This window comes from Hemiscyllium ocellatum, chromosome 12 (assembly GCF_020745735.1).
Source record: "Hemiscyllium ocellatum isolate sHemOce1 chromosome 12, sHemOce1.pat.X.cur, whole genome shotgun sequence".
In the NCBI taxonomy this organism is placed as follows: domain Eukaryota; kingdom Metazoa; phylum Chordata; class Chondrichthyes; order Orectolobiformes; family Hemiscylliidae; genus Hemiscyllium; species Hemiscyllium ocellatum.
In genome coordinates, this window is record NC_083412.1 from 55,067,767 (window position 1) to 55,095,376 (window position 27,610).

At 40.4% G+C, this 27,610-nt stretch overlaps 1 protein-coding gene across 1 annotated transcript in view; it reads right to left on the reverse strand.

Annotated features, from left to right (window-relative positions):
- The window catches only part of efhc2 (EF-hand domain (C-terminal) containing 2), a 90,871-nt gene that overhangs the window by 52,216 nt on the left and 11,045 nt on the right, over positions 1-27,610 (reverse strand). Inside the window, exons 4-7 of the mRNA XM_060832786.1 lie at positions 17,744-17,967; positions 14,086-14,334; positions 6,429-6,536; positions 6,182-6,320 (exon numbers count right to left, since the gene is read on the reverse strand). Of these exons, the coding sequence (XP_060688769.1) occupies positions 6,182-6,320; positions 6,429-6,536; positions 14,086-14,334; positions 17,744-17,967 (720 nt within the window). The remainder of the gene's footprint in view (positions 1-6,181; positions 6,321-6,428; positions 6,537-14,085; positions 14,335-17,743; positions 17,968-27,610) is intronic.

Here is a 27,610-nt window from a genome sequence, read left to right on the forward strand (position 1 = left end):
CCAGCTCCAACCCATCACGTCCATGCTGCAGAAGCATGAGCGGGAGATCCAGAGCCTCGGGGAGAGGCTGGAGGTGGAGGGTCGACCCCAGGCCTCGGAAGCAGCAATGGAGTCTTCATCCAGTTGGATCCAGGTCCTGGAGCGAGAGGTGCGGGCCTTGCAAGACCATATTGATGACCAATCTTTGAATTGTCGGATTCCCAGAGGGTGAGCAGCCAGCCAGCGTCTTGGAAAGCTGGCTGCCGGAGTTTCTGGGCCTTCAGATCGAATCCAAGAGGGTGCAGATTGAAACGGCTTATTGGGTTACAGTGCACAGCTCAGGGCCGATGCAGCGTTCCTGCCCGGTCCTAGTACACTTCCACTCACATAAGGAGAAGCAAAAAGTAATAGAAGCCTCCAGATTACTGGGAAAAGATCTACAGGCATTGCTGTACAAAGGATCAAAAATCATGTTTTTCCAGGATTTGTCGGCAGTTTTAATTCAAAAGAGGAAGTCCTTCGATGAAGTTAAAAAGAGGCTGAGGAACCTGGGTATCCAGTACTCCAAGAGGTACCCTGCAGTGCTCCATTTCAGCCACGAGGACTCAGTTTATACATTTGACTCAGCGGATAAAGCTAAAAACTTTGTAGATACTTAAAAATAGGCGGACTGGTCTGAAGAATACAGTTAATGTACATCCAATTTCCCTTCTTTGCCCGTGTTTTCCCTTCCTCTTTTCCTTTCTCCCTAATAATTTTGTTCTTAAAAGAAATCTTGAAATATATTTTTTTTATAACTGGATTTTCTAATGGGAAATTTTGTGGCTGTTCTTTGTTGTATTCCCCTTTTTTTTGTTGTTCTGAATCTCTTTTAGTCACAAGTAGGTGACATGAAGCCAGGGATGAGTGGAGTGCTCATCCTGACTTTGTCAAATTTTTGTTGATTTAAGATCATCTCCTTGTTTTTTTTCTCGCCAAAGGCTGGGGCACAGTCTGGGTTTAAAGGAGCTGTGAAGGAGGGAATGGGTAGGGTGAGTGCCCCCTATGGGCAGGGGGGGAGGAGTCTTCCATTCAAGGTTTTATAGTTGGTTTTCTTTGTCGTTGTTTGGTAGTAATAGTTGTTTGTAGTTATGGTAGGGCATTTTTTGTATACACAATGCTTTGACTCTATGAGTCTTTATTTACTTGTGCTCGGCGCTTTGTAAACAGGGTTCTCCTTCCCAGGAGTTCAAGGGTCTCTGAAAGGGGATATGGCTAAGTGTCTTATTAAATGGTGCACCTGAAATATCAAGGGAAGTCATTCACCTGTTAAAAGGAGAAAAGTGTTTTCTAGCCTGAAGAGGGAAAGGGATGATATCGCTTTGTTGCAGGAAACCCATCTTGATGACGGGGAACACCTGAAGCTACAACAGAGGGGATATGACTGGGTATTCTTTTCATCTTTTACTACTAAAAGTAGGGAGTGGCAGTACTTATCCAGAAAAATCTTCCGTTCACATTATTAGAGCAGGTAAAAAATGAGCAGGGGCAGTTTGCGATACTTAAAGCCCTGATACATGGGGAGGAATGTGGCATTTTAAGTGCCTAACGTCCTCCGGCGCATCCCCTCAAATTTTTGATTAGTACTTTCTCTAAGCTGAGTACCCTTTGAACACAGCACATTATTATAGGAGGGAAGGGGGGAATTTTAATTGTCTTTTGGATCCAACAGTGGATAGGATGCCCAATGGGTCCCCAACTATTTCTTCAAAAGCCAAGCAGGTGACTGACTTATGGGAGGAGTTGGGGTTGGTGGATATTTGGAGATGTCTTCACCCTATCGACAGGGACTTCACCTTTTTGTCAAACTCACAAAAATGTCACACTAGGATTGATCTCTTTCTGACTCCCTCGGCTCTTTTGGATTCTATTGTTGTTTGTAAAATTGAGAAAATAGCTATTTTGGATCACATGGCAGTATATTTGGAGGTTAAGGCCAAGAGTGAGGGGCTAGCTTTGCGGCACTGGCGTCTGGACCCTTTTCTCCTTAAGGATTCCAAATTTGTGGAATACTTTTTGAAGGAGTTTCAAGACTATCAACTCAGGCACAGCTAGTAGTCCGTCCATTCTATGGGAGACTGCAAAGGCCTTTGCTAGGGGATTAGCTATTTCCTATTCGCCAGCTGGAAATGACAGATTGGGGAACAGCAGCGCCTACTTGAGATGCGGTTGAAAGCCGCTGAGGCAGCACATTTTGTGCAGCCTTCGGTGACTAAGCTACAGTGGATCATGGCCCTCCGGGCTGCCTTGAATTCAATACTTACACAAACTGTAATGAAAGGACTTGCTTTTGCTGGACAAAGACTGTTCAAATATAGGGGTAGGCCAGGGAAGTATTTAGTATACCTGACAAGGGAAAAGCAAGCTCCCTAATCCATTACTGCAGTTAGAGACAGAGCTGAGGTCCTTACATATGATGCTAAAAATATTAATGAGGTTTTTCGTAGTTTTTACTTCTGAATTGTATCGGTCCAAAGGTTGCGGGGACAGGTGGGCTAAAATAGAGGCCTTTTTTAAGAACCTGGACCTCCCAGGGGTAACCATGGAACAGGCCTCTCTCCTTAATGCCCCCTTGACAGTTCAGGAAATACAGGAGGCAGCGAGGCAACTTCAGAGTGGAAAGCGTCTGGTCTCCTGGGTGTGTTTTATAAGGAGTTCATCGGGATTCTGGAAGGGCCAATGTTGGAGATGTACAATCACTCCTATTTGCATGAATGTCTACCGCCATCTTTGAGAGAAGCTAATATTTCCTTAATTCTTAAGAAGGGGAAGGTTCCTGAGGATTGTGCCTCATACAGGCCCATCTCTCTATTAAATTCAGATTTCAAGATCCTGTCTAAGATCCTGGCGCTGAGATTGGAAAAGTTGTTGCCCATATTGTTAAAGAGGACCAGACAGGCTTTATAAGGGGCTGTAGGTCCTCTAATAATATTAGAAGGTTGCTGAATATGGTCCAAGTTTGTCAGCAACAATCGATTCAGGGTTGGTGATTTCCTTAGCTGCAGAGAAAGCACTTGACTGGGTGGAATGGCTGTATCTTTTTTATGTCTTAGAGCAGTTTGGGTGGATGGGGTCTTTGCGAGGTGGGTGGAGGTTTTATATCACCACCCTCTGGCCGCGGTCATCATCAATGGGATGAAGTCTGGGAACTTTAGGATTAATAGGGGTCGTCATCAAGGCTGCACCCTTTCACCGTTGGTGACAGAACCACTGGCAGAGGCCATTCCTCAGAACGTCCACATAACCACTCCAGAAGTGAGATCGAGGGCTCACAAGATTACAACTGTATGCGGATGATGACCTTCTGTTTTTATTGAACTGATAACCTCCATTACCCCATTTGATACAATGTATCAATTCATTTGGGGCTATTTCAGGATATAAGATCTACTTTGCAAAATCGGAGACTAGGCCCATGGGAAACCTCAAGCATGTACCAGAGGTTGAAAGTGGCCCTCAGTTCCCTTTTAAGTGGTCACGGGTGGGGTTCCAATACCTAGGCATTTTTATTAACCCCAAGTTTGATTGATTTTTTTGGACTAACTTTGCTCACTTGCTCGATAATATTAGGCGGGACCTCGAGATATGGGAGACTCTTCCAATTTCATGGTTGGGCTGAATATCTCTCATTAAGATGAATGTTCTTCTTTGTTTACTTTATCCTATGCGTATGCTCCCTATAATGTTTCCCAGGTAAATGCTGTGAAGACTCATGGGTTGGTTTGATTCCTTTGTCTGGCATCTTGGACAGCCCCTCATCAAACTTACTAAATTGCAGTTGCCTCAAGGAGGGGGAGGAGTTGATTTCCCAGAGAGCAGGAGGTATCAACTGAGTTCCCTGCTGTCCTTTGTCTGTAATTGAATAGGTAACGATCCAAACCCAATATGGCTGGATATCAAGGTCTATCAGGCAAAGTGCCCTCTTATTAACCTGTTGTTCATGGATAAGATAAGGACAGTCATGCTGGAACCCCATTGTCATTAGTATGGTCAGAGTGAGGGTTGCTTATCCAAGACTTCACCACTCACCCCCATAGTCAGTATGCCAGAGTTCCAACCAGGGTGATGGACTCAGGGTTCAAACTATGGGCAGTGAGAGGAGTTTCCAGTTTGGGAGACTTGTTTGAGGGGGAGGTTATGATGTCTTTTGAGCAACTGAGCCACAAATATAGAATACCCAGCAGAGATCTTTTCCATTTTTTTCAGGTTAGTGATTTCATCCAGAAGAAGACTATGCTTCTCACTAAGCCCTGTAAGCCCAATACAGAGAGGTTGTTGCTACATTCCACAAGCACCCTCTCGGTTAGTGCCCTCTATCGCCTGCTGGGTAGCAGGGCCTGGCAGGATATTAATTGGTTTTGTGAGGTTTAGGAGCAAGAGCTAGGAGTGGAGATCTCTTCTGAAACATGGGAGAACAAATGGGAGAACGTGCGAAAGCTCTCAATCTGTAATAGGAAGTGTGCTACGCAGTTAGAAGTTCTGCACAGGGTTCAATTGGCACCATACCGTCTGGCCAAGTTTAAAAAAGGGGCATCTTCAGTGTGCCCCAAATGTAAAATAAGTGTCAGTACTCTTGCCCATTGCTTCTGGACATGCCACAGGCTCAGTGTTTATTGGAGCGCTGTGGCGGGAGAGGTAGGGAGGGTATTGAGGACTGACATTAAAGTAGACTCAATATCTCTCCTCTTCGGTCTACTGAATTTACCATATTTAGGCGGGCATGGGAAGAAACTATTTAATATTCTTGCATACTGTGCACGGAAGAATATTCTGATGAATTGGGTGTCTGAGAACCCGACAGGCTTGCTGGGATGGCAGAAATTAATTATGGAGCATATTCCCTTGGACCTTTTACATACATAGTGCACCACACAACAGACCATTTTTATAAGACATGGCAGCCCTACTTGAGTTATTTGGATATAGATTTGTCGGCTAGATAAACTAGGGTGTTGGTTTAACCAGGACGGTTCAGTTTGTCAAGCCCTGCGCCCTGGAGGGTATATATACACGAGTTAATACGGGTATATATACACAACGCTCCCATTCTTTTGCTTGGGAGTTTTGCGCCAAGCATTGCTATTTTGTATTTTGTGTTTCCTTTTGCTTTTCTTTTTTTATCTATTAGTCATTAATTACTTATTGGTGCTGTTTTGCACAGTGTTAGGGATTGTTTTGTATTATAGAGTAGGTTAGTAGTTAGTAGACAGTAGTTATATTGTAATTTGTGTTTTTCGTTTTTTCTCTTTATTATACTGGTATTTGTTATTGGATGTATTTTTCAATAACTTTATATGTTTGTAAAGTCAAAAAAAAATTTTGTTGCTAATAAATATGTTTACAAAACAAAAGACTTCTGGGCGTGGCAGGCCACATGGTCACGGATTGTGTTGAATATAATTCTGTTCATGCTGATGGCTCAAAGTACCTCTTGGATGCTCACCTTTGAACTGCTAAATCCTTTCTAAATCTGTCCCATTTAACACTGTGGTAACGGCACACAACATGATCGTAAGTATTGTTAATGTGAATACAGAATTTTGTTTCCATATGATGGTCACTTTTACCAGTACTCTCCCAAACAATGCAACCATAACAGATAGATGTGAGGCCAATTCAATTACAATTTTGAAATATTTAAATGCCTCAATAAAGTCTTTCCATGAGCAAGCAAAATTAAAAAGGAAATATGGATCTGCATGTAAGAAAATTCTTTAAATTTAGAAATAAAATAGGTTTAAGAAAAAAATGTTTCCAGATAAGCTGTATCTATTCCAAGATTTTCAGGTCATCCTGAGCTTTTCAGGTTACTTTCATTTTATTTTGAGCTAGATGTCAAGTGAGAAAATTTATTTCACTAAAAGTGATGAGCCTACTCATCACTTCTTACACCACAATTTTCTAATGTTCATTTAATTACAAACTAATTCTCTATTAAGAAAATCTACTTCACAACACATGGACTTGACAGACTCTTCTGTGCAGTAACGGCTTTCAGACCTTATAATTTCTAAAATCATTTTTTTGTAGCTGTAATACATTCTAGATTATAAGACATAATATCATGCAACTAGCCTAACTTCCTACTTGTGCCTTCGTAGCAGATGTAGTACATGACACAGATAATAGAACAACAAACAAAAACAAAGTAAAATTGACTCACCAACACCATATTTATTCCGGTAGTATTCTTTTGTGAACTCATCACAATCGCAGAGAACTATCTTTCGTCCCCAGGCATTTATCACTGTCCCAATCATTAGATCACAGTCCTTGTAGAACTCCTGGTACACACTTCCAGTCTAGAATATTGCACACTTATTCAATTATAATTGTGTAAATAATTTAGCAAGTCTTTTCGAAAACACATTAACGTGAGAAAGTTTTAAGTGCTGATTTTGATTATGTACCTTAAGGCTGTCAAAGACGTAGCGGCTGTCATGCGTTGATGGTGCAGTAGTGTTCAGTATTGTGCGATCTGTAATTTCACCAGGATGATATAACCGATCTGGAACATGCTTTCAACAAAAATAGAATATTCAGCAAAATTTTGGGGAGTAATTATTTATCTTGCTTTCCAAAGTCATGGGCCATTCTAGATTTTGCAAAAAATAAATGAACCAGATTTAAGGGATCATCTTGGGAACAGTGATTGTAATTTGATGGAATTTATTGTGATGTTTGGGTGGAAGGACAGTGAGTTGCAAAGCTTAAGTAAAGCTGATGAAGAAATGATACATAAACTGCACAAAGTGGGGGTGAACTGTTAATAACTGTAAACCTACAAACAGTAAAAAGGTATTCAGAGTATTATTTGATACAAGACTAAAACATACTCAAAACAGGCAAGCGTTCCACAGAGTAATTAGGCACCATAATTAACAAATGACTTAAGATATTGTGTAAAGTTAAAAGGCAAGTCTTAAACAAGATCAGGGAAAATCCAGCATGTTGATAAAATCAGAAATGAAATACAAAGAATATTTAAAATCTCCAAAACGAAAAAAAAGAGTAAAATTGCAACGATAATTAAAATTAATAGTAAACATTTTTGTCAAAATATTAAAAGAAAGAGAATGGCTCAGGAAAGCTTGAGCCAATTAACAACAGTCACAATAGTGTAATCAACAATATGGAAATGGAAAACTTATTAAATGAGTATTTTGCATTTGGTGGTATAAAAGTAACTAAAAAATAAATCCATAAGACCATAAGACATAGGAGTGGAAGTAAGGCCATTCGGCCCATCTAGTCCACTCCGCCATTCAATCATGGCTGATGGGCATTTCAACTCCACTTACCCGCATTCTCCCCGTAGCCCTTAATTCCTTGAGACATCAAGAATCTATCAATCTCTGCCTTGAAGACATTTAGTGTCCTGGCCTCCACTGCACTCTGCGGCAATGAATTCCACAGGCCCACCACTCTCTTGGCTGAAGAAATGTCTCCGCATTTCTGTTCTGAATTGACCCCCTCTAATTTTAAGGCTGTGTGCACGGGTCCTAGGCTCCTCGCCTAACGGAAACAATTTCCTAGCGTCTACCCTTTCCAAGCCATGTATTATCTTGTAAGCTTCTATTAAGTCTTCCCTTAATCTTCTAAACTCCAATGAATACAATCCTAGGATCCTCAGCCATTCCTCATATGTTAGACCAACCATTCCAGGGATCATCTGTGTGAATCTCCGCTGGACACGTTCCAGTGCCAGTATGTCCTTCCTGAAGTGTGGGGACCAAAACTGGACACAGTACTCCAAATGGTGCCTAACTAGAGCTTTATAAAGTCTCAGAAGCACAATGGTGCCTTTATATTCCAACCCTCTTGAGATAAGTGACAACATTGCATTCGCTTTCTTAATTACGGACTCAACCTGCATGTTTACCTTTAGAGAATCCTCGACTAGCACTCCCAGATCCCTTTGTACTTTGGCTTTACAAATTTTCTCATCGTTTAGAGAGTAGTTTATGCTTTTATTCTTTTTGCCAAAGTGCAAGACCTCACATTTGCTCACATTGAATTCCATCAGCCATTTCCTGGACCACTCTCCCAAACTGTCTAGATCCTTCTGTAGCCTCCGCACTTCCTCAGTACTACCTGTCTGTCCACCTAACTTCGTATCATCTGCAAACTTCGCTAGAATGCCCCCAGTCCCTTCATCCAGATCATTAATATATAATGCAAACAACTGTGGCCCCAACACTGAACCCTATGGGACACCGCTTGTCACCGGCTGCCATTCTGAAAAAGAACCTTTTATCCCAACTCTCTGCCTTCTGTCAGACAGCCAATCCTCAATCCATACCAGTAACTCACCTCGAACACCATGGGCCCTCACCTTGCTCAGCAGCCTCCCGTGTGGCACCTTATCAAAGGCCTTTTGGAAGTCTAGATAGATCACATCCACTGGGTTTCCCTGGTGTAACCTACTTGTCACCTCTTCAAAGAATCCAATTAAGTCTTCATTTTGATTTAAGTAAAAAGGTGACATGGAGAAATTAATGAGACCTAAGATAAACAAATCTCCAAGACCTGATGCTTTCCACTTGACAGCATTAAAAGAAATGCAGAGGAAATTGTAGAAACATTAGTTGCTGGCTGCATTTCACCAAAAATTGATTATGTGTCAATTTGGAAGTTTTATGTAGTGTTTTATTTTGTGAGTTTGAGCAGGTTTTCTCATGCACCGCACCTCTCTGATGCCCTGCTCACACTATTATGCAACCACCAGTGGTATAAGCTTTCACCACTGCTGGGACCTGCCCAAATGTCAGGCACAGGTGCTATATTTAAAGTCTAGCTGTGCATCAGGGTCAGCGCTGTCTGATATACATAGACCTTCACATTAAACATCGTGGGAGGAAAACAAAAATAAAAAGCTTCTGAGGGCACATATATGGTAGAGGTGGCACTTCACTGCAAATAGAAGCTCGTTTCCACGAATGCATTGCAATTTCACATCATCATCTGTCTCATCAAGTGTCCTTGAAACTGTAGTTACATTAATCAAGTTATACAGGCTACTGGCCTTAGAACCTTGTTTAAGAGAATACTACACTTTCCCTAACACCCAGCATAGCATAACATTTTGTCACTGTTCAATGTGGGAGCATCACATGCCATCCACATCACATTCAAATTGTTGAAACATTTCACTTTCATTCAACCAAAACAAAAAAGTGAAGAAAAAGACAAACAAAGAAAACTTGCAATTCCTTCTGGAACAAACTACTTCCCTTTTGACAACAACAAATTTACAGACAATGAATAATTACTGCACAGAGATCACATGTACATTTGGTTCTGATATAATGCGATAATTCCGTTCACGTGTGATTATAAAAAGAATCGCACAATAATCATGCCATTTAAACTAAGGAAAGTTTGTGTTCTACAAATATCAGTCTAAATTCTTCAATTGCATTAAAAAGCCAATTTGCTTTGAAGAAACACGTTATAGCAGAATCAACTGTATTGTAAGATGGTGTTTTTAATTAATTCCTGCTGGCTTGTTAGGTCTGACATTGCAATGCTCCATCATGCTGAAAGCGACATTCTTTCTGCTCAATGTCCTTAGCTTCTGCCTTGGAACATTGCTGTCATGCTCCCAGCTCTTCAGGATCCATCACATCCCCTCATTGTCTGCCTCAGTTATGCAGACCACAGCATGTTAATACCTATGTGGCACATTCTCTCTGTAAAGTATTGCAAGACCCCCCCCCTCTCCCTCCATCCCAATCCCCACTCCCCCAGACCAATCCAATCATCAGAACCTCATCTTCTGGACAACTATTGTCTGCTTCACCACAGCTGTGGTGGAACAGTAGGTTACATTGTGCCTGCACTTGGGGGTTTAGTCAGAGGGGTTGCATAAAAATATCATTAGTCTTGTTTCCCACTAACCATTCTTTGTAAGGCATCCAGCTACAAAATGAAGCAGAAACATAAGAATTCTCACAGATATCGGCTTCATGGCAACTCCCAGGTTACCTGGTACGGACTTCTAAGATGTGATCCCAATGTTCTCAGATGACTTTATGTTGATGGAATGGAACCCTTTCCTGTTGATTGAGTCTGCTGTGTGATGATATGGTGTTCTCAATGCAATGTGCATACAATCTGTCATGCTTGCACCTGGAACAAACCAGCTGTGTTTACAAAACCTACTGTCCAAATTGCAGCATTCATCTCATTGCAAGGTCATGAGATCTGGTACAAATTGCATCATTAACATCCTTGACATATTCGTGGATTGAGGATTGAGAGATGTCACATAGATTCCCAATGGATCCTTGAAAGCAACTGCTTAGATAAAAAAATTTGTGCAGAATCACCTTGATGGCCACTGGGATACAGTGGCTACCCACCTATGCTCTCTCTAATTTTTCTTGTGCCGCGCAGACCTCTGAAGTCATTGTACAGCAGTGACTTTTAGATCTTGAAGTCAATAGGTCTGCACACCAATTGGCATGTGCTGGCCCTCTGAGTCATGCCATTGCCACTCATCCCACACAGGTTGCAAGTTCTGCTCTAGCTGTTGGCATAGTTCTGTGATGATGTCCAATGTAATTGGTAGCCTTTGGTGGTAATGTTCCTTGCTCATGGAGGAAAATGGCATTGAGGATGATAGACTCTGGGCCTCCTGCATTTCTTCCACATCCTGAAAGGACCCTTAGCTGCAAATTCTTCATGTGGATGCTGTTTAGCTCCCATTAGATCTTGGTGCAAGTCGTGGGCTTGGTAGCATATCTGTGCCTCAACAATTTCCCTATGCCTTATGTTGTGATGTGACGATGTACCCAGTTATGACTAGATCCATTGGTTGCAGTTCAAATCATCCTGTGTGTGAAATATCAGAAACAGGTTGCTAGTGATGAAAGCAATCAGCATTCAGATGAAATAAAAATTATGGTTCAATGTGGTTCTCCATACAGTGGGACATGGAGGGCTCCAACAAGAAGGGCCATGGAATACTTGTACATGTACCTTTTACAAAGGGGATCTTATTCCAATGTGTGCAGCACAAGCTATGCTGTACAAATAGAGAGGAGATTGTAAGTGCGATAAGATTGCTGAAATTTTATCTCACCCTCCCATAGTAACAACATCCACTGCATATGAGAGTACATTGGCTAATACTTCCAGGTCAAGGTGAGAGGAAATCAACATCATTCCCCTGTGCAACCTAGGAGACCTTATAAATTGTGGCCTGCAGGTGACACTTTTAAGATTACCTGTGATTACTTCTTCTTCACAGACATGGGTGATTGTAGGTGACTTTAACCTTGCTTGTGTAAGTGCCTGATCAATGTAATCATTCACACCTTTCACACTTAGAACACAAGTACTCAGACTGAAAGTAGCCATATAGCTATGTAGATGGTCACTCTGATAGCGGGCACAACCATTTTCCATTTCCACATGTATTTGTGATTCATACAAAAATGGAAGGCAACACAGGGTGCGCTTGACAAAGTGAGTTGCAGGCTCAGCCTTGTAATTGAAGGTCCTCTTAAAATCTTCATATTTCTTTCTTCCTTCCTGACCCTGCCACAGTTTTCCACCTAACTCTTTCACTTAAGTTTTCATCTTGCAACATTACCCCCTTCCCCAGCCTGACAGATTATCCACATCAATTACCATATTGTATTGCTCCCACATCAAATTCAGAGTGGTCATGACCATCAATGACACTTCCCATCATGCATTAACCCATGTTGTCCAATCCACCACCATATCCCACTCCAAGATATTGAGTTGCCTCTGATCACCGATGACAACCATGGCAAGCTGCGATGGCACTAAATGGCAAGGCAACACAAAACTAGTCAAGTAAGGCAAAATACTGCAAATGTTAGAAATCAGGAACAAACACAAACACAGAGAAACTCCACGGGTCTGGCAGCATCTGTGGCGAAAGAAAAGATTCTGGCATGATTCTTCTGTACGAGGTATTTCTCCAGCATTCTCTGCACATCAAATACAGAGGTACTGTGAGCCTTTAAGCTCTGAAATAGGAGGCAAGGCAGTGCTGGGTAGAACTGCTGTTTGGATCCAAGTAAGTACAAAGAGAGGGAGTGCTAAGAAAGCAAGTGAAGCACCCCAAAGCACATTCTGGTGTTTTATATGAGATGTGTGCTTGTCTCTGCTTGCAAAGAGAACTGGTAGCAGCATTATAACACAAAGTGTCAGTGCACTCCAAAGGGCAAAAATGAAATAAAGAAGTCTTCTAAATGGGTTGCAGATATGCAATAATGATGTGGTGAAGCTGATGGGTGTCCAGCTGGCCTTGGAGCATGCTCCAAGATACTGGGAACTGCTGTCCAAAGTGGAGGCCCAGAAGAACAAGCAAATAACAGCTGCCAAATAACTGCTCTGGCCTTCATGTCAGAAAATTATTGATGTCCAATTTCTCTCCAATATGTGGAAAAAATGGAAATTACATATCAATGTGTTGAGATTAAGGACTGATGAAATGTTAATGCATGCAAAATCAGCCTCTCATTGCTCATTGGCAAGGATTTGCATCTTGCTGTTCAAACTTTGCCAGGAAAATCAGAATTTTCTTTCTCAACATCGAGCATCTAATCTTTTTGATTTTGCAATATTTTTCCAACTGGCTCACCAGTGCCCTTGTGGACAAGAGCAGATGCTGGAGCCAGGTAAATAGCGGAGATTCTTCAGCAAAGGCCATTGGAGATTTCAATCTCTGCTGAGCTGAACATAGATGCTGCTGTGAGCCATCAATAAATAGCATCTTTGCAGAATAACAGCAGAGAATATGTAACAAACAAAAACAGAAATTGCTGGAAAAACTCAGCAGGTATGGCAGCATCTGTGGAGAGAAAACAGAGTTAAAGTTTTGAATCCAGTGACCCTTCCTCAGAACTGATAGCATCTAGGAAAACATTGTATTTATGTTGAATTTATGCCGAACTTGGAGGAACGGGATAGGGTTGATGCAGTATGTGAATGGGTGGAGAGTGAGTGAGAGAGAGAGAGAGAAGGAAGAAATGGTTGGCAGACAAATGGACTGTTGATGGTAAATCAAGGAAGAAAAGAAGCTAGATAGGTGGGGTCTATGAGCGGGTGAAAATTGGTTGGCTGTGCTGAAATCTTTCTTCTTAGAATCTGGAATGTTGGGGTGGGTAGTAAGTATGGAAGGAGCTGTTCACACTCTAAAAGTATTAAAGTTGATACGGGGTTCCCTGGGCATGGCAGAATGGAATGGGCAATGGGGGAGGAATGATTGGGTCCGTGAGGAGAATTGCATCTGATCTCTTTCACCCCCTCACCTGACCTTTAAAAGGTAAAAATATTTAAAACTATGTATTCAAAAATCTTCAATAATATAACTAAAGTCTGAAGGTGAATTCAGACCAAAATGCTGCAGACATTTGAAGCCTACATTGAAATTGGCACCAACTCTTTGGGCATCCAAAATGCAAAAGGAATTAAAGTATCAAGCCACAGAAAGGTCAGATCATGTCTGTGGTTCCAGCCTTTTTCATAATAGTAACTAGCCTAGTGACAAAGACGGGCAATAAATTAAATAAATTGCATTCTCTGGTGTTTGTGCCTCATTACAGCATACTGCTCTGCAGTATCAACAAACACTGCCTTTTTAAAATTGATTCCTTCCACATTTTAAAATAGCTGCAACAGATCAGCAAATTGATTCTTGCCAGAAACTTCCAGCAATAGTGGAACAAAAGCAAACACACTATTGCCTGAACGTCACACCCTTTGCTATATTTAAGAATTTCAGCCAAGTCAACACAAAGAATTAGAAGGCGTGATGCTTATTCCAGTACGGGCTGAACAAGAAGACCTTCAGAAGCCATTATTGCTTGACTTGATGCAAATAACTCCACAGTTATTAGGTACCAATGGTTTCGGATGATAGTACATCAAATCCACTTCACTAACTGAAAGTTTCAATCCAAAACCCCAGTCACATGACTAACTACTGATTTGTTGACACTTATTCCTTATATTTTATGTGATATAGTCCAGTGGAACATTTAAGGAAATTTAGAAATAACAATGAAAATTTACAAAAACTCATACCTTTGGTAGTTTGCCTCGATGGAGGAATACAACAGCATCTCTACCTGAATTTGGCTTAAGTACCTCCCTGATTTCAATAGTGTCATCTGCCAAGAAATAGTGCAAAATGAGTTCTCTGAATGCTCCAAACAGAGATTCTGAATCATCCCAGTAACAGTAAAATCGCAGCACATGTGTATCATGCTCCAGAAACTGCTTAAGTTTGTCAATCTTCTCATAAGGACGAAGGGGCTGCATATTTTTTTCCATCTACAAAGAAATACAAAAGATACATAAGGATGATGACCATCAAGAAAACCTACTGGTTACACTATAATGGCATTTCTTCCAAACAAACATCCCTCCCTGTCTAAACTTAATATTTTCTAGCTTGCTAGATCAGAATATGGAATGTGAGGAAGACGCAAATGGCTTCAAGAAGATATAGACAAACCTAGAGAGTGGGAAAGTGCATGGCGAATGAAATATAATGTGGAAAAATATAAGGTTATCCACTTTTGTTAGGAAGCACAAATGTAAAAAGCATTTCTTAAATGGTAAGAGATTAGAAAGTGTAATTGCACAAAGGAACCTGGCTGCCCTTAACAATAAGTCATTGAAGGCTAACATGCAGGTGCAGCAGGCCAGTAGAGAGGCTAAATATCTATTTTAACCTTTATCAAAGGGAATTTGAATATAGAACAATTGAAATCTTACTTCAATTGTTTAGGAGTTTGATTCAACGTTAGGAAAGATATTATTACCATGCAGAGAATGCAAAAGAGGTGTACCAGAGTTTTTCCTCGATGGCTGGGCCTGTCCTGTGAAGAGAGATTAGCAAATTGGGCCTGTAATCGCTATATTTTTGAAGATTAACAGGCGATCTCATTTTGAAACTTACAAACCACTTAAAGTGATTAGGCAGGATTGATGCAGGTAAGATGGTACTTTACAGAATCTTGAACCCTGGGACAAAATTTCAAAATAAGGCAGATGAAATGCAGAACTGGATTGGGAGAAATATCTTTATACAGATTATCAACCCCAGGGGAAAATGGAAACTTAGTTGTTGAGCATGCTTAAAGTACAGATTGACAGATTTCTAAACACTAATGAAAATATGCAGGAATAGTTTGGAAAATAGGCATCGAAGTAGCTGATCAGCCATCATCTGACTGCTCTGCAGTCCTGTCACAAATTGTTGTAAATGGTATTGGAGAATTAAACAGCCGACAGCAGAAAGAGGCTCGAGGAGCATTCCCATTCACAAGAATTGGGCGGTCAGCATCTTTGTGCATAAGACAGAGTTGAAGAATTTGCAACTGTTTCCAACCAGAAATGTGCAAACTACCTGGTAAGCTCAGGCATAGTAAATGAAAGATATCCATGATTGTCCCACAGTGAGGGAAAATGGGATTTTACAATAAAAGCAAATCCAAAAATTTGTGTCCTACACATTTGCATTTTCTGCCATTGAATATTTTAAACTCTCAAGTATGGGAAATTGAGTTCATTTTGCTTACAAAAATAATTAATGATAAACTGGATCAATAGCAACTATCCTATATTCTTGGTAATGCTTTTAAAATTAAGTGTTAGAGGTTTGTCAATGCAAAATTTAATCCAGTTTCTTCCCTCTAGTTTAAATTCAGCAGGAAAAATTCAATTATTGAAGAGATTCAATGCATAGCATCGACTAAATAAAAGATTAATGTATTGATAGGCAAAAGTTAATTCTTCAAAATAAAACAAGACAAATTTATTTCATTATAATCTAAAAATATATTTATAAACAGTTTATTTTAATAAGTAAAATGAATTTACACTAGATTATTCAAAACTATTAGTAAAATTATCTTGTTGGTTAATACTATTTAATATAGTTTCTAAAATTATTTGAGACAGAATTTTAATACAGTAAAGACATCCCTTGAGCACTCATTTTTAAAATAATTGTGTATTCATTTAAAAGTGTGTATATATTAAAATCACAAAGATAATCAGATTTATAGGAACAATAATTTTATTTACATTTACTTGTGAACAATTTAAAAGGAATTAGATTGATTAAATATGTGTGAATGTGTTTGTAAAGATGCATAGTAGCCTAAATTTGTCTACATTAGGCATAAAATCTATTAGCAAATTTCATAATTAATTCTGTACATTATTATTTGACTAATTTAACCTTTCATAAATCATTGAAAATTAAGCATGGTTATGTGATGTTATTATACAGAGGATGGGAAAAAAATTATATGCTTATGGATGATATTTAAGCTCCGATATTCCATAGAATTTCCATTGGACAGACTGGAGGGGAAAACAATCAAGCTTTGTTGGTCAACATAATTTTAATACACTGTGTTATGTAAAAGGAAAAAAAAGGTCTCATATACAACATGTCTAACCACCAGAAGGTATCATTTGCATTGATTTCCATTTGCCATTGGTGTTTTTACCACACAAGGAAGCTTTGCTTGGATGATGTAAATCATACTCACCTGTGGACCAATTAGCCATGACATAGTTCTGTTAGATGAAGTATTAAGTCATTTCATGCATTTTCTTGAAGCTAACCAATATTTCAGATGGTTCAAAGAATATTAGGAGTTGTTTTAATCACTGGTTTGAATCACAAGAGCTAAAATTCAATTCTTTTTGCTTATAGTAAAGTTAAAGGGGTTAATTCCCAAGAGCCATTCTGCACCCTCACCACCAGTAAATTACATCTCATTGACTACGATGTCATTCAGAACAAAAAGAATTTGTATTTACATATATTTAACATAGAAAATTGTTTCCAAGAAATTTTTAGAGCTGTTTTCAATAAAAATGGGCTTCAAGTTAAAGAAAGAAAGATTATTTAATTGAAGCTTGATTGAAGAAGCAAGGTTTAAAGGCAGTCTTAAACACAAAAAGAATGCTGAACACGCAGAGGAATTTCTGGAACAAGAGTAAGTAAGGAAAGGATTGAATCTTAAAATTCAGCAACAGATGAAACAAATGCAATACTGAAGTCTGGTTGAGATTGTTTGTTAAGTGGCTTTGACTACATAGTGTGAGTGTAATTTTAAAAGATCAGGCCATTTAACACAGCCATTGTACATAGGCTTTGTGCTATCTTGTATACCTTATTTGTTTAATTTATTTAAATTCACAGTTAGTTCAACATCCAAAGTGATATGGATGAAATGAAATGCAAGGATGAGCAGCTACCTCGGATTTCAAGAGTCCAAAATATACAAGTTTTTGCATCGTGGATTGCAGTTTCTGTCACATGGAAGATGTACTGTCCATTTACAGGAAAAAGGGGCAAGAAGAAAGTCTTCTGGAAATGTTTTAAAATTGCATCATCTGCCGATGTCAAGTTATAAGAAATACATGTTCTATCACAAAAAGTCTGTTTCTAAATATATGTAAAAAATGAATTGTAAATGTTGTGAATGTAAAACAAAAGCAATCTATAAATCATTTTTATGCTGAAATTCCTGAGTACCACGCTCACATCAAAACACATACAATAAAACATGAAATTTTTGGTAGCTTATAATACAAACGAGTGGCAATTTGCATATTGATTTATATGTTTCAGATTAGAACAGAATTTTCTTGACTTATCTACCCAGTTAATTTTTCACATATATTTTTCCTTTAAAATAAAAAGAGTCTTTCTTACTTCTTCCCGTTTTGAAGTGTAAGGATCTTCAGGAATGCAGCCAGGTGGGTTCAGTTTAACGCCCATTTTTTGCAGAAATTTTTTTGTAAACAGATCACAGTCTACAATCATAAATGTCTTGGAATAGAAAACAATCTCTTGACAAATGTTGAAGTGACCCACTGTGTAAAATTGATCATCATTTGGAGGCGGAAGTGGAATGCGGTGACGATGAATAATAGTTCCTAAAATATAAACAGAAAACATAGGTTTAAGCGTTTTGTTCTATTCCAAGCTATTCCTTTTCAAGTACCTATGTTTTGACTGTTTTCTATCCTGTTTAGTCGACATTACTTCAGATCCCTTACTTTTACATAAGGTCTAATTGCTGTAATTCAAAGCTAAGCTATCGGTAATGGATAACAATGAAACAAAACATATGAAGGAGTTATCTCTGTCCACATGATGGGAACAGGACTAGCAATCAATACTGCTGCATTTCTGCTGACAGTATTCAAACCACACAGTCTCTTTTTAGGCATAGGAGGGGTCTCATGAATACATACAAATCAGTGGGTTACCATTTATGATTTGGACTCTTCTGCCATTTTAATTCAAAATACATAACTCTGGCTTGCGCTCTCCTTCCTTGAAGTCCTAGCAAGATCATCTCTGAGTGTCACTGATGTGGGAAAGTAGACTAATATGAAGGAGTAATTACACACAGGAAGTTGTGCACATTCTGGAACACAAGAAAAGTTTCGAGCTTCTTCACTTTCTTTCTCACTTTTCTTTTACTATACCTGGGTGCTGCTATAGGCAGTTCTTTGTGGACAGAGGTTCGGTTGGAGGGAATGAAGGAACAAAAGCCTTGACATTTATCGCTGCCCGGTGAAAGGTTGGCAGCAGAACTGCTCAAAAGAAATAAAATTCATTACAATATGTATTAGCCATGAGTTGATTTTTTTGGATTCACCTGAGCAATAGTGAATCAGGAGACTACTCTTCTCCAACAGGATTCTGCAGACCTTTGTAGTGTCCTGCAAAGTGACCAATTGTAACAAGGTCAACCAGGTGGACCCCAAAGAATTTATGTTCCCTGATTGGGGCTGCTAACTTAGTCCAATCAGGGAAGCCCTGGCTAACAGATAAAAACAGGATTGTGAGAGAGGTGGGTGCCGCAGGGAGTGGAGTGCATCATTTCCCCCTCCAACTCTATTTTGATTTAGTCCCTGCTCTCCCTTTCACTGTTTGATCACACAGCATTGCCCTCTTTGATGTGAAGGGCACTGCTTGTCACAGGCCACTCGGGTGTTTTCCTATTTTCTTGGAGGGAAAAAAAATAAAAGAAAAAAAAATAAAAACAGGATTGTATTTGAGGTTTGTCCTCATCTCCCTGTAAACTGGTTGAATGGTAGGTTTTGGGGCCTAGCTTTGCTGCTCCTCTCCCTTGTAAAATTGCTGTTGTATACAGCTGTAAATGTTAACTGTCTTTTGTAAACTGTTTTGTAATTTGTTTAATAAAAGATTATAAACAGGGAAAAAAAATAAACAGGGGATTCGGGATTTGAGGTTTGTCCTTATCTCCCTGTAAACTAGTTGAATGGTAGGGCTCAGGGTCTGGCTTTGCTGCTCTCCCTTGTAAAATTTCTGTTGAAAATAAATAAAAACAGGATTGTTCCAACTCTATTTTGATTTAATCCCTGCACTGTTTGATCACACAGTATTGCCCTTTGATGTGAAGGGCACTGCTTGTCACTGGTCACTCAGGTGTTTCCTTTCTTCCTGGTGGTGGAAATTTGAATAAAGATTTGTGCACCTTGTGTCTCTCACTGTGTCTCACACCTGCACACACACACAACATGGGTGTTAGGAAAAAATAAGCACTATCGGGGGGTAGAAAAACAAATGAATATGAGTGTCAGAGGTTCTGCTCACTCTGAGAGCTGGTTTGAAGGGAGCTGGGTCAGAAAAAAATTTTTAAAAATAAAAACAGGATTGTTCCAACTCTATTCTGATTTAATCCCTGCACTGTTTGATCACACAGTATTGCCTTTTGATGTGAAGGGCACTGCTTGTCACTGGCCACTCGGGTGTTTCCTTTCTTCCTGGTGGTGGAAATTTGAATAAAGATTCGTGCACCTTGTGTCTTTCTCTGTGTCTCACACCTGCACACACACAGCATGTGTGCTGGGGGAAAATAAGCAGTTAGGCAGTAGTGTGGGGGTAATTAAAAAAAGAAAAAAAAATTAAATAAAAACAGGATTGTTCCAACTCCATTTTGATTTAATTCCTTCACTGATTGATCATGCAGCATTGCACTTTGATGTGAAGGGCACTGCTGGTCACTGGCCTCTCGGGCGTTTCCTTTCTTCCTGGTGGTGGGAACTGAATAAAGATTTGTACACCTTGTGCCTTTCACTGTGTCTCAAACCTACGAAACACAACATGGGTGCTGGGGAAAGTATAAGCACTACCGCAGTTAGGTAGAAGGAAACCCAGAAAAATCAGAAGTTCTGTAAAAAAAGCAGGAGTGTCAGAGGTGCTGTTCACTCTAAGAGCTGCCTCTGAGAGAGCTGGAATCAATGTAGAGTGAAGGACTCTGCTCTTTCCCCTGTGTTAAAATAGGAGAGGAGACTGATTCTGTGTCTTTTCATTAAGGAGGAGTTTATTTTGAAGTTCTTTGTTTTTTTCTTTATTGTTTATTGTGGGATTGTTTGTTTTTTCTGGCTTTTCTTCTCATTTTTACTTATTTGAAGCTGTGCTCAGCTGCACAGGCAGTTTATAATATCACTGCTGCTGCTGCTACAGCTTGGGCCTGCTCCCACTATTGAACCCTGAACATTGCCTGCACCGCTGAAAAAAAAATAAAAATAAAAACAGGATTGTCAGACATCCTCACACTCTGAGAGCTGGCTCTGAGGGACCTAGATCAGTGTCAAGGACTGTCCACATGCAAATAAAGGGTGACTTGGTGATTGGAATGCTGCCTCTGTGGATTTATTTCAGTGGCAACAACAGAAAAGCATGCTCCTGAAGAAATTTGTTTCCAACAGTTGTCTTTGAGTTGGGACAAGTATTTCTGGCATCATGCTGTTATTTGGGAAGTTTGACACATTTGACCCTATTATTGAAGACTGACCAAGTATAAGGAAAGAATTCATGACTTTTTTCTGGGCCAATGACACTTGGGCAAATGAAAAGCAAGGAGTAATTCTCTTGATTGCTTGTGGACCCACAGCCTTTTTGGTTACTAGGAGCCTAACCTTCCCCAACGCACCAAATATTAAACCCTTCCAAGAGTTGATGGATGTAGTTAAGGATATTATGACCCCCAAGTCTCCTCTAATTCAGAGACATATTGGTTTTTCTCAGCAAGTTAAGAACCAGAGGAATCCATATTGGGATTTTTGACTAGGTTACAATGATTGGCAGAGGCATGTGACTGTGCTTAAACTGTTAATGAGATGCTGATTTGTGGGATTCATGATATAACCATGCAAATGTGCCTTTTGGCTGAAGCCCAACTGGACTTCAAACAGGCACTACAACTAGCTTTATCATTAGAAAAAATGTGGCAAGTGGACCATACCACGTAAAGAAGGTTTGAGTTATAAACATAGGTTGGGACACTTTTCACGGGAGCAGAGCAAGTTGTGAAGTGACCTTATAGAAATTTATTATATAATAAGAGGTATAGATAAAGTCAATAGTAGTTGAATTTTCCCTAGAATGTGGGTTTTCAAGACTAGGAGCACATTTTTAAGGTGAGAGGAAAGATATTTTAGGACATGAGCAGCAATTTTTTTTTTAAGAAGGTGGTTCGTGTGTAGACTGAACTTCCTGAGGAAGTGGTACAATTATAATGTTGAAAAGACATTTGGATAAGTACATGAATAGGATATGTTTGGAGGGATATGGGCTAGGAGCAGGCAGGTGGGACTGGTTTAGCTTGGGAATACGTTTGGCATGGACTGGATGGACTGGTTGGACCAAAGAGTCTGTGTCCATGCTGTGTGTTTCTATTACTGTGAGTTTGCAGGGTGGAGACCCTTGCCAGTCTGACTGAACTTTCCTGAATAGGCAGACTCCCGGTCAGTCCACAGCAAAACTCTAAAATAAAGCCACGCCTCAGTCAAATGGTTAAAATGTTCTTCATGATCCAGGCTGACAAGGTGTAGAAGATAACAACAGTCTCACTAGACCTAAATTGAGTAAAATAACTTATAGGCTGGTATCCAGGACAATGCATACCTTGGAACATCTACCCACATGTAGTTTGGAATAGTTAAATTGCTTAGCAAAATCTAAATCATAACCAATCAGAATAAACATCTGGTTAAATGGTCACTTAGTTTTAATGGCTAGGCTGTATCAGTGATTGCTGAACTGGTTGATATTCACTCTGGAGTCCAATTGTTAAATTTATGCAAGACCTCGACTAGACTGAAAACTATACCAGGGAAACTTTACAATTTAAGGGTACAAATTCAGTTCTAGTCTCTTATGAGAAGCATTTGGTTTAGTAAACTGATTGTAGTAACAGGCTTGGGCCCAAGCTTGCTGGGGTGAAATTGGTTAAAAAGATTCATCTGGATTAGATCAACATTTTCAATTAGAAAACGGCTGCCTGAGTAAAGTTCTAAATAAATGTATGGAAGATTTTCCAAGAAGGTCTAAGATCTATCAAAGGAGCCAAGGCTACCTTGCATGTTGACCAGGAAGCAATTCCATAATTCTGCAAGGCCCACCCAGTGCAATTAACCTTATGGGCAAAAATAGAAATCAGAAGGCGATAAAGTGAAGGAATCATTAAGTCAGGCCAGTTTGCAGAATGGGCAACACCAGTTGTATCGATTGTGAAGCCAGATGGGTTGGTTCACCTTTGTGGGGATTTTAAACTAATGGTAAACATCTTTTTGCAGCTGGATAAATACTTAATCTGTCACATAAAGGGTACAGAATCTGGCAGAAAAGAACAGTCCAAACTTTTAAGGAGGCTTAAGAAAAGAGCCTACACCAGCCTCACTAGATACTAAACTGTCTCGTTCCTATTTGATTATAGGACCACCTTTCATACAACACCAGGATAGCTCCTTTAGAGTTAATAATGGAAAGAAGACTTTACACCAGATTAATCTGATCTTCCCAGAACTGGGGGGAGAAGCTAAAATGGCATCAAGAACGCCAATGCTGAATGGAAGACTCTGCTAAATCAGACAGGCAGTTTTACTCAAGGAATTAAGTTTGGTATAGGAACCACGAGAATGGCCTGCATGGGTAAGAGGCATTGTCGACACGAGGTCAGGTCCAGTGACATATTAAGTTTGGGTAGGAGAGGCGATCTGAATAAGCATATGGATCACATGAAAGCTGCAAACTCACAAGCGGTGCAGGAGCAAAATATACTTGGCTCCTTGCAACAGTCGGAAATGCTGGCAGAACCCATGGGTTCACCCTCTCCATCAAGCTCATAAGAGAGCTTGGAATCTGGGATAGACACCTTATCACATTTGCCACCTGAAGAAGGGAATAAATTTCTGCCAACGTGCTCCAGGAAAAAGAGGCAAGATACTGTGTCTTTCACGCTGCCTATCCGAGGCAGAGATGGAGGAATCTGACCCAGTGCTAAAATGCTCCAGAAGGAGTCTTTTTTAAAAAAGAACCAACCCATGTCCTTTGACTTGGAGGTTGAGGGTTGCAGTGAGTGCAATTAAGTCAGCCAGGTGGACCTCATTGAATGAGTTCCTTGATTGGACCAGATTAACAACCCCAATAGGGGAGCCTGGCTGTCAGATAAAAACAGGATTGTCTGCCTGGTGGTGGAAACTGAATAAAGATTTGTGCACCTGTGTCTTGCGTGCACGCGCGCACACACACACACACACACACACAAAAAACATGGGTGCTGGGGAAAAAATAAGTACTATTGCAGTTATGCGGTAGTGTGGGGGTTTTTCAAAAACAATCAGGGAAAAAAACAAAAAAAAAGACAGGATTGTTACCACAGTTAGGTGGGGTTAAGAGAGGGAAAAAAAAGAGAAAAAAAAAGGATTGTGCATGGGGTGGACCAAGAGCTGGAAGGTGTGTAGGGGTGGGCTGCCTTAGAGTGGTCGGAAGGCAGGAGGGACGGGGGCTTGCTGGGTCTCTATTGTATGCACTTTTTTATGTAACTGGATTGTCCTTTTATGTACAAACGTCATTGTCACTGAGTCTTTTTATATGTGGAACTGGGATTTGAGGTTTGTCCTCATCTCCCTGTAAACTGGTTGAAGGGTAGGGTTTGGGCCTGGCTTTGCTGCTCTTCTCCCTTGTAAAATTGCTGTTGTATACAGCTGTTAACGTTAACGTTTTTTTTGTATACTGTATTTTGTAATTTGTTTAATACAATATTATAAACAGGAGGGAAAAAAAACAAAAACAGGATTGTGGCTGCCCCAGAGGTGGTTGAAAGGTGTTGAGGGGGGTTAGTGAAGCTGGAAGGTGGGTAGGCTGTCTTGTCTGCTGTCATCCTGGATGGGTACTGGGGTGGGCTGCCCCAGAGGTGGTTGAAAGGTGGACTGAGAACCAGAAGGGGCACGGGGTAGACTGAGAGCTGGAAGGTGTGTAGAGGTGGGCTGCCTTAGTGTGGCTGGAAGGTGGGAGGGACAGGGGCTTGCTAGGTCTGTATTGTCTGCACTTTTTATATGGAACAGTATTGTCTCATGTACAAATGTCATTGTCACTGTCTTTTCATATGTGGAACTGGGATTTGAGGTTTGTCCTCATCTCCCTGTAAACTGGATGAACGGTAGGGTTTGGGGCCTGGCTTTGCTTCTCCTCTCCCTTGTAAAATTGCTGTTGTATACAGCTGTAAATGTTAACTTTTTTTCTGTAAACTATTTTGTAATTTGGTTAATAAAATATTATAAACAGAGGGGAAAAAAAACAGGATTGTTACCCGCCTCTGCAGAGTTATTTCAGGCACCATGAGTACTCCCCAGAAATCATTTCTTTTAAAATTAATGATAGTTTCCTTCTTAGTTCTGTAGAATGTGCATGCAGAACCTCAAAAAAGAAAAAAAAACAGGACTGTCCAGGGCGGGCTGTCCTACAGGTTGTCAAAAGGTGTGTCAGGGTGGACAGAGTACTGGAAGGGGCATGGGGTGGTCTAAGAACTGGAAGGTGCGTAGGGGCAGGCTGCCTTCAGGTGGCTGGAAGGTGGGAGGGACGGGGACATGCTGGGTCTATATTGTATGCACTGGTTTTTATGTAATTGGATTGTCTTTTTATGTGCAAATGTCACTGTTGCTGTCTTGTCATGTTTGAATCTGGGATTTGAGGTTTGTCCTCATTTCCCTCTAAACTGGTTGAACGGTAGGGTTTGAGGGCCTGGCTTTGCTGCTCTTTTCCCTTATAAAATTGCTGTTTCTTTGTGTATAATTGTTATTGTTAAATGTTTTTTGTAAACTGTTTTGCAATTGTTCAATAAAATTTTAAAAAAACAGGATTGTCCTGCACACACACAACACGGGTGCTGGGGAAAGAATAAGCACTATCGCAATTAGGTGTTAGTGTTGGGGAGGGAATTACAAATGGAAAAAAAAAACAGGATTGTGCCTGGCCAAACTGGCCATAAACAGGTCCAGGCAGCGGGCTGTGGAGGGAGTTGTTAGGGCTGATTGCCTGGCCCTCTTCTGCGGTTACGTTAGAGCCCGGGTGTCTTTGGAGAAGGAGCATGCGGTGTCCACCAACACCCTTGAATTGTTCAGGGAGAGGTGGGCACTGCAGGGAGTAGAGTGCATTATTTCCCCCACCAACTCGATATTTATTTAATCCCTGCCCTACCCTCCCCTTCACTGTTCAATCACACAGCATTGCCCTTTGATGTGAGGAGCATTGCTTGTCACTGGCCACTTGGGTGTTTCTTTTCTTCCTGGTGGTGGAAATTGAATAAAGATTCGTGCAACTTGTACCTTTCACTAAACAACAAAAAAAGAAAGAATAAAAAAAAGCAAAAATAGGATTGTCCTGCACACACACAGTGTGGGTGCTGGCGGCGGGGGGGAGAAGAACCCGTTAGGCGGTATTTGGGGAAAAAAATGAAACAAAAAGATTAAATAAAACAGGAGTGCCGGGGGGGAAGAAAAAACAGGATTGTGCCTGGCCAAACTGGCCATAAACAGGTCCAGGCAGCGGGCCATGGAGGGGGTCATTAGGGCCGAATGCCTGCCCCTCTTCCGCAGTTACTTTAGAGCCCAGGTGTCTCTGGAGAAGGAGCACGCGGTGTCCTCCAACATCCTTGAGCTGTTCAGGGAGAGGTGGACACCGCAGGGAGTGGAGTGCATTATTTCCCCAGCCAATTCTATTTTGATTTAATCCCTGCCTTCCCCTTCACTGTTTGATCACACAGCATTGCCCTTTGATGTGAAGGACACTGCTTGTCACTGGCCACTTGGGGATTTCCTTTTTTCCTGGTGGTGGCAATTGGATAAAGATTTGTACACCTTGTGTCTTTCACTGTATCTCACACCTGCACACACACAACATGGGTATGGGGGAAAAATAAGCACTACCGCAGTTAGGCAGTAGTGTGGAAAAAAAGAAAGAAAAAAAAACAGGATTGTCAGACATCCTCACACTCTGAGGGCTGGCTCTGAGGGAGCTGGATCAGTGTTAAGGACTCTCGACATGTAAATAATGGGTGACTTGGTAACAGGATACCAGCCTCTTGGAGTTATTTCACCAATGACCTTTCAAACCAGGGTTCCATACTTTACTAGTTACACTCAAAAGTCACCATAGCCCTTAACACCTTTACCATTGACCCCTTCTTGTATTGTGCAGGACACATATTAATATTACTCTAAAGTGTACTCCTGCATTATGTGGTCACTTAATGCTTAGTTTTCCCATGATTTGGAGATGCTGGTGTTGGACTGGAGTGTACAAAGTTAAAAATCACAACACCAGATTATAGTCCAGCAGGTTTAATTGGAAGCACACTAGCTTTTGGAGTGTCGCTCCTTCATCAGGTGATAGTGGAGGGCTCAATTCTAACAGAATTTATAGCAAAAATTTACAGTGTGATGTAACTGAAATTATGAAAAATTGATTGTTAAGTCTTTGATCTGTTTGAATACCATGATAGTTTCACTTCTTTCATGTGTAAATCACAAAACCTTTTTTAAAAAAGTTGCATTCTCAGGTTAGCTGTTAACAATGGGTGATAGCTAGACAATATGCTTTCTGTCTATTTCATGATGCTTAGATTGATTGTAATCTAAAAAGTGAGATAACGGAGTTTTACATGAATTCATGCAGTTTTTCAGCAAAGTACAATGTACCCCTGCAAGTACAAATTCACGCCACAAAATATGTGCGCCTTTGTGTCTGTCTGTCTGGGCTGGGGTGTGTGTGTGTGTGTGTGTGTCTGTCTGGGTTGGTGTGTGTGTGTCTGTCTGGGTTGGTGTGTGTGTGTGTGTGTGTGTGTGTGTGTGTGTGTGTGTGTGTGTGTGTGTGTGTGTGTGTGTGTGTGTGTGTGTATATATAGAGTGTACTTGCAGGTTTACATTAAAACTCTGTTATCTCACTTTTTACATTAGAATCAGTCTTAACATCATGGCATAGACAGAGAACACAGGGGGCTAACGCCTTCAACGTATTGTCTAGCTATCACCCATTGTTAATCTAACCTGAGAATGCAACTTTTTAAAAAAAGGTTTTGTGATTTACACATGAAAGAAGTGAAACTATCATGGTATTCAAACAGATGAAAGACTTAACAATCAATTTTTCAATGTATAATTTCAGTTACATCACACTGTAAATTTTTGCTATAAATTCTATGTTAGGATTGAGCTCTCCACTATCACCTGATGAAGAAGCGGTGCTCCAAAAGCTAGTGTG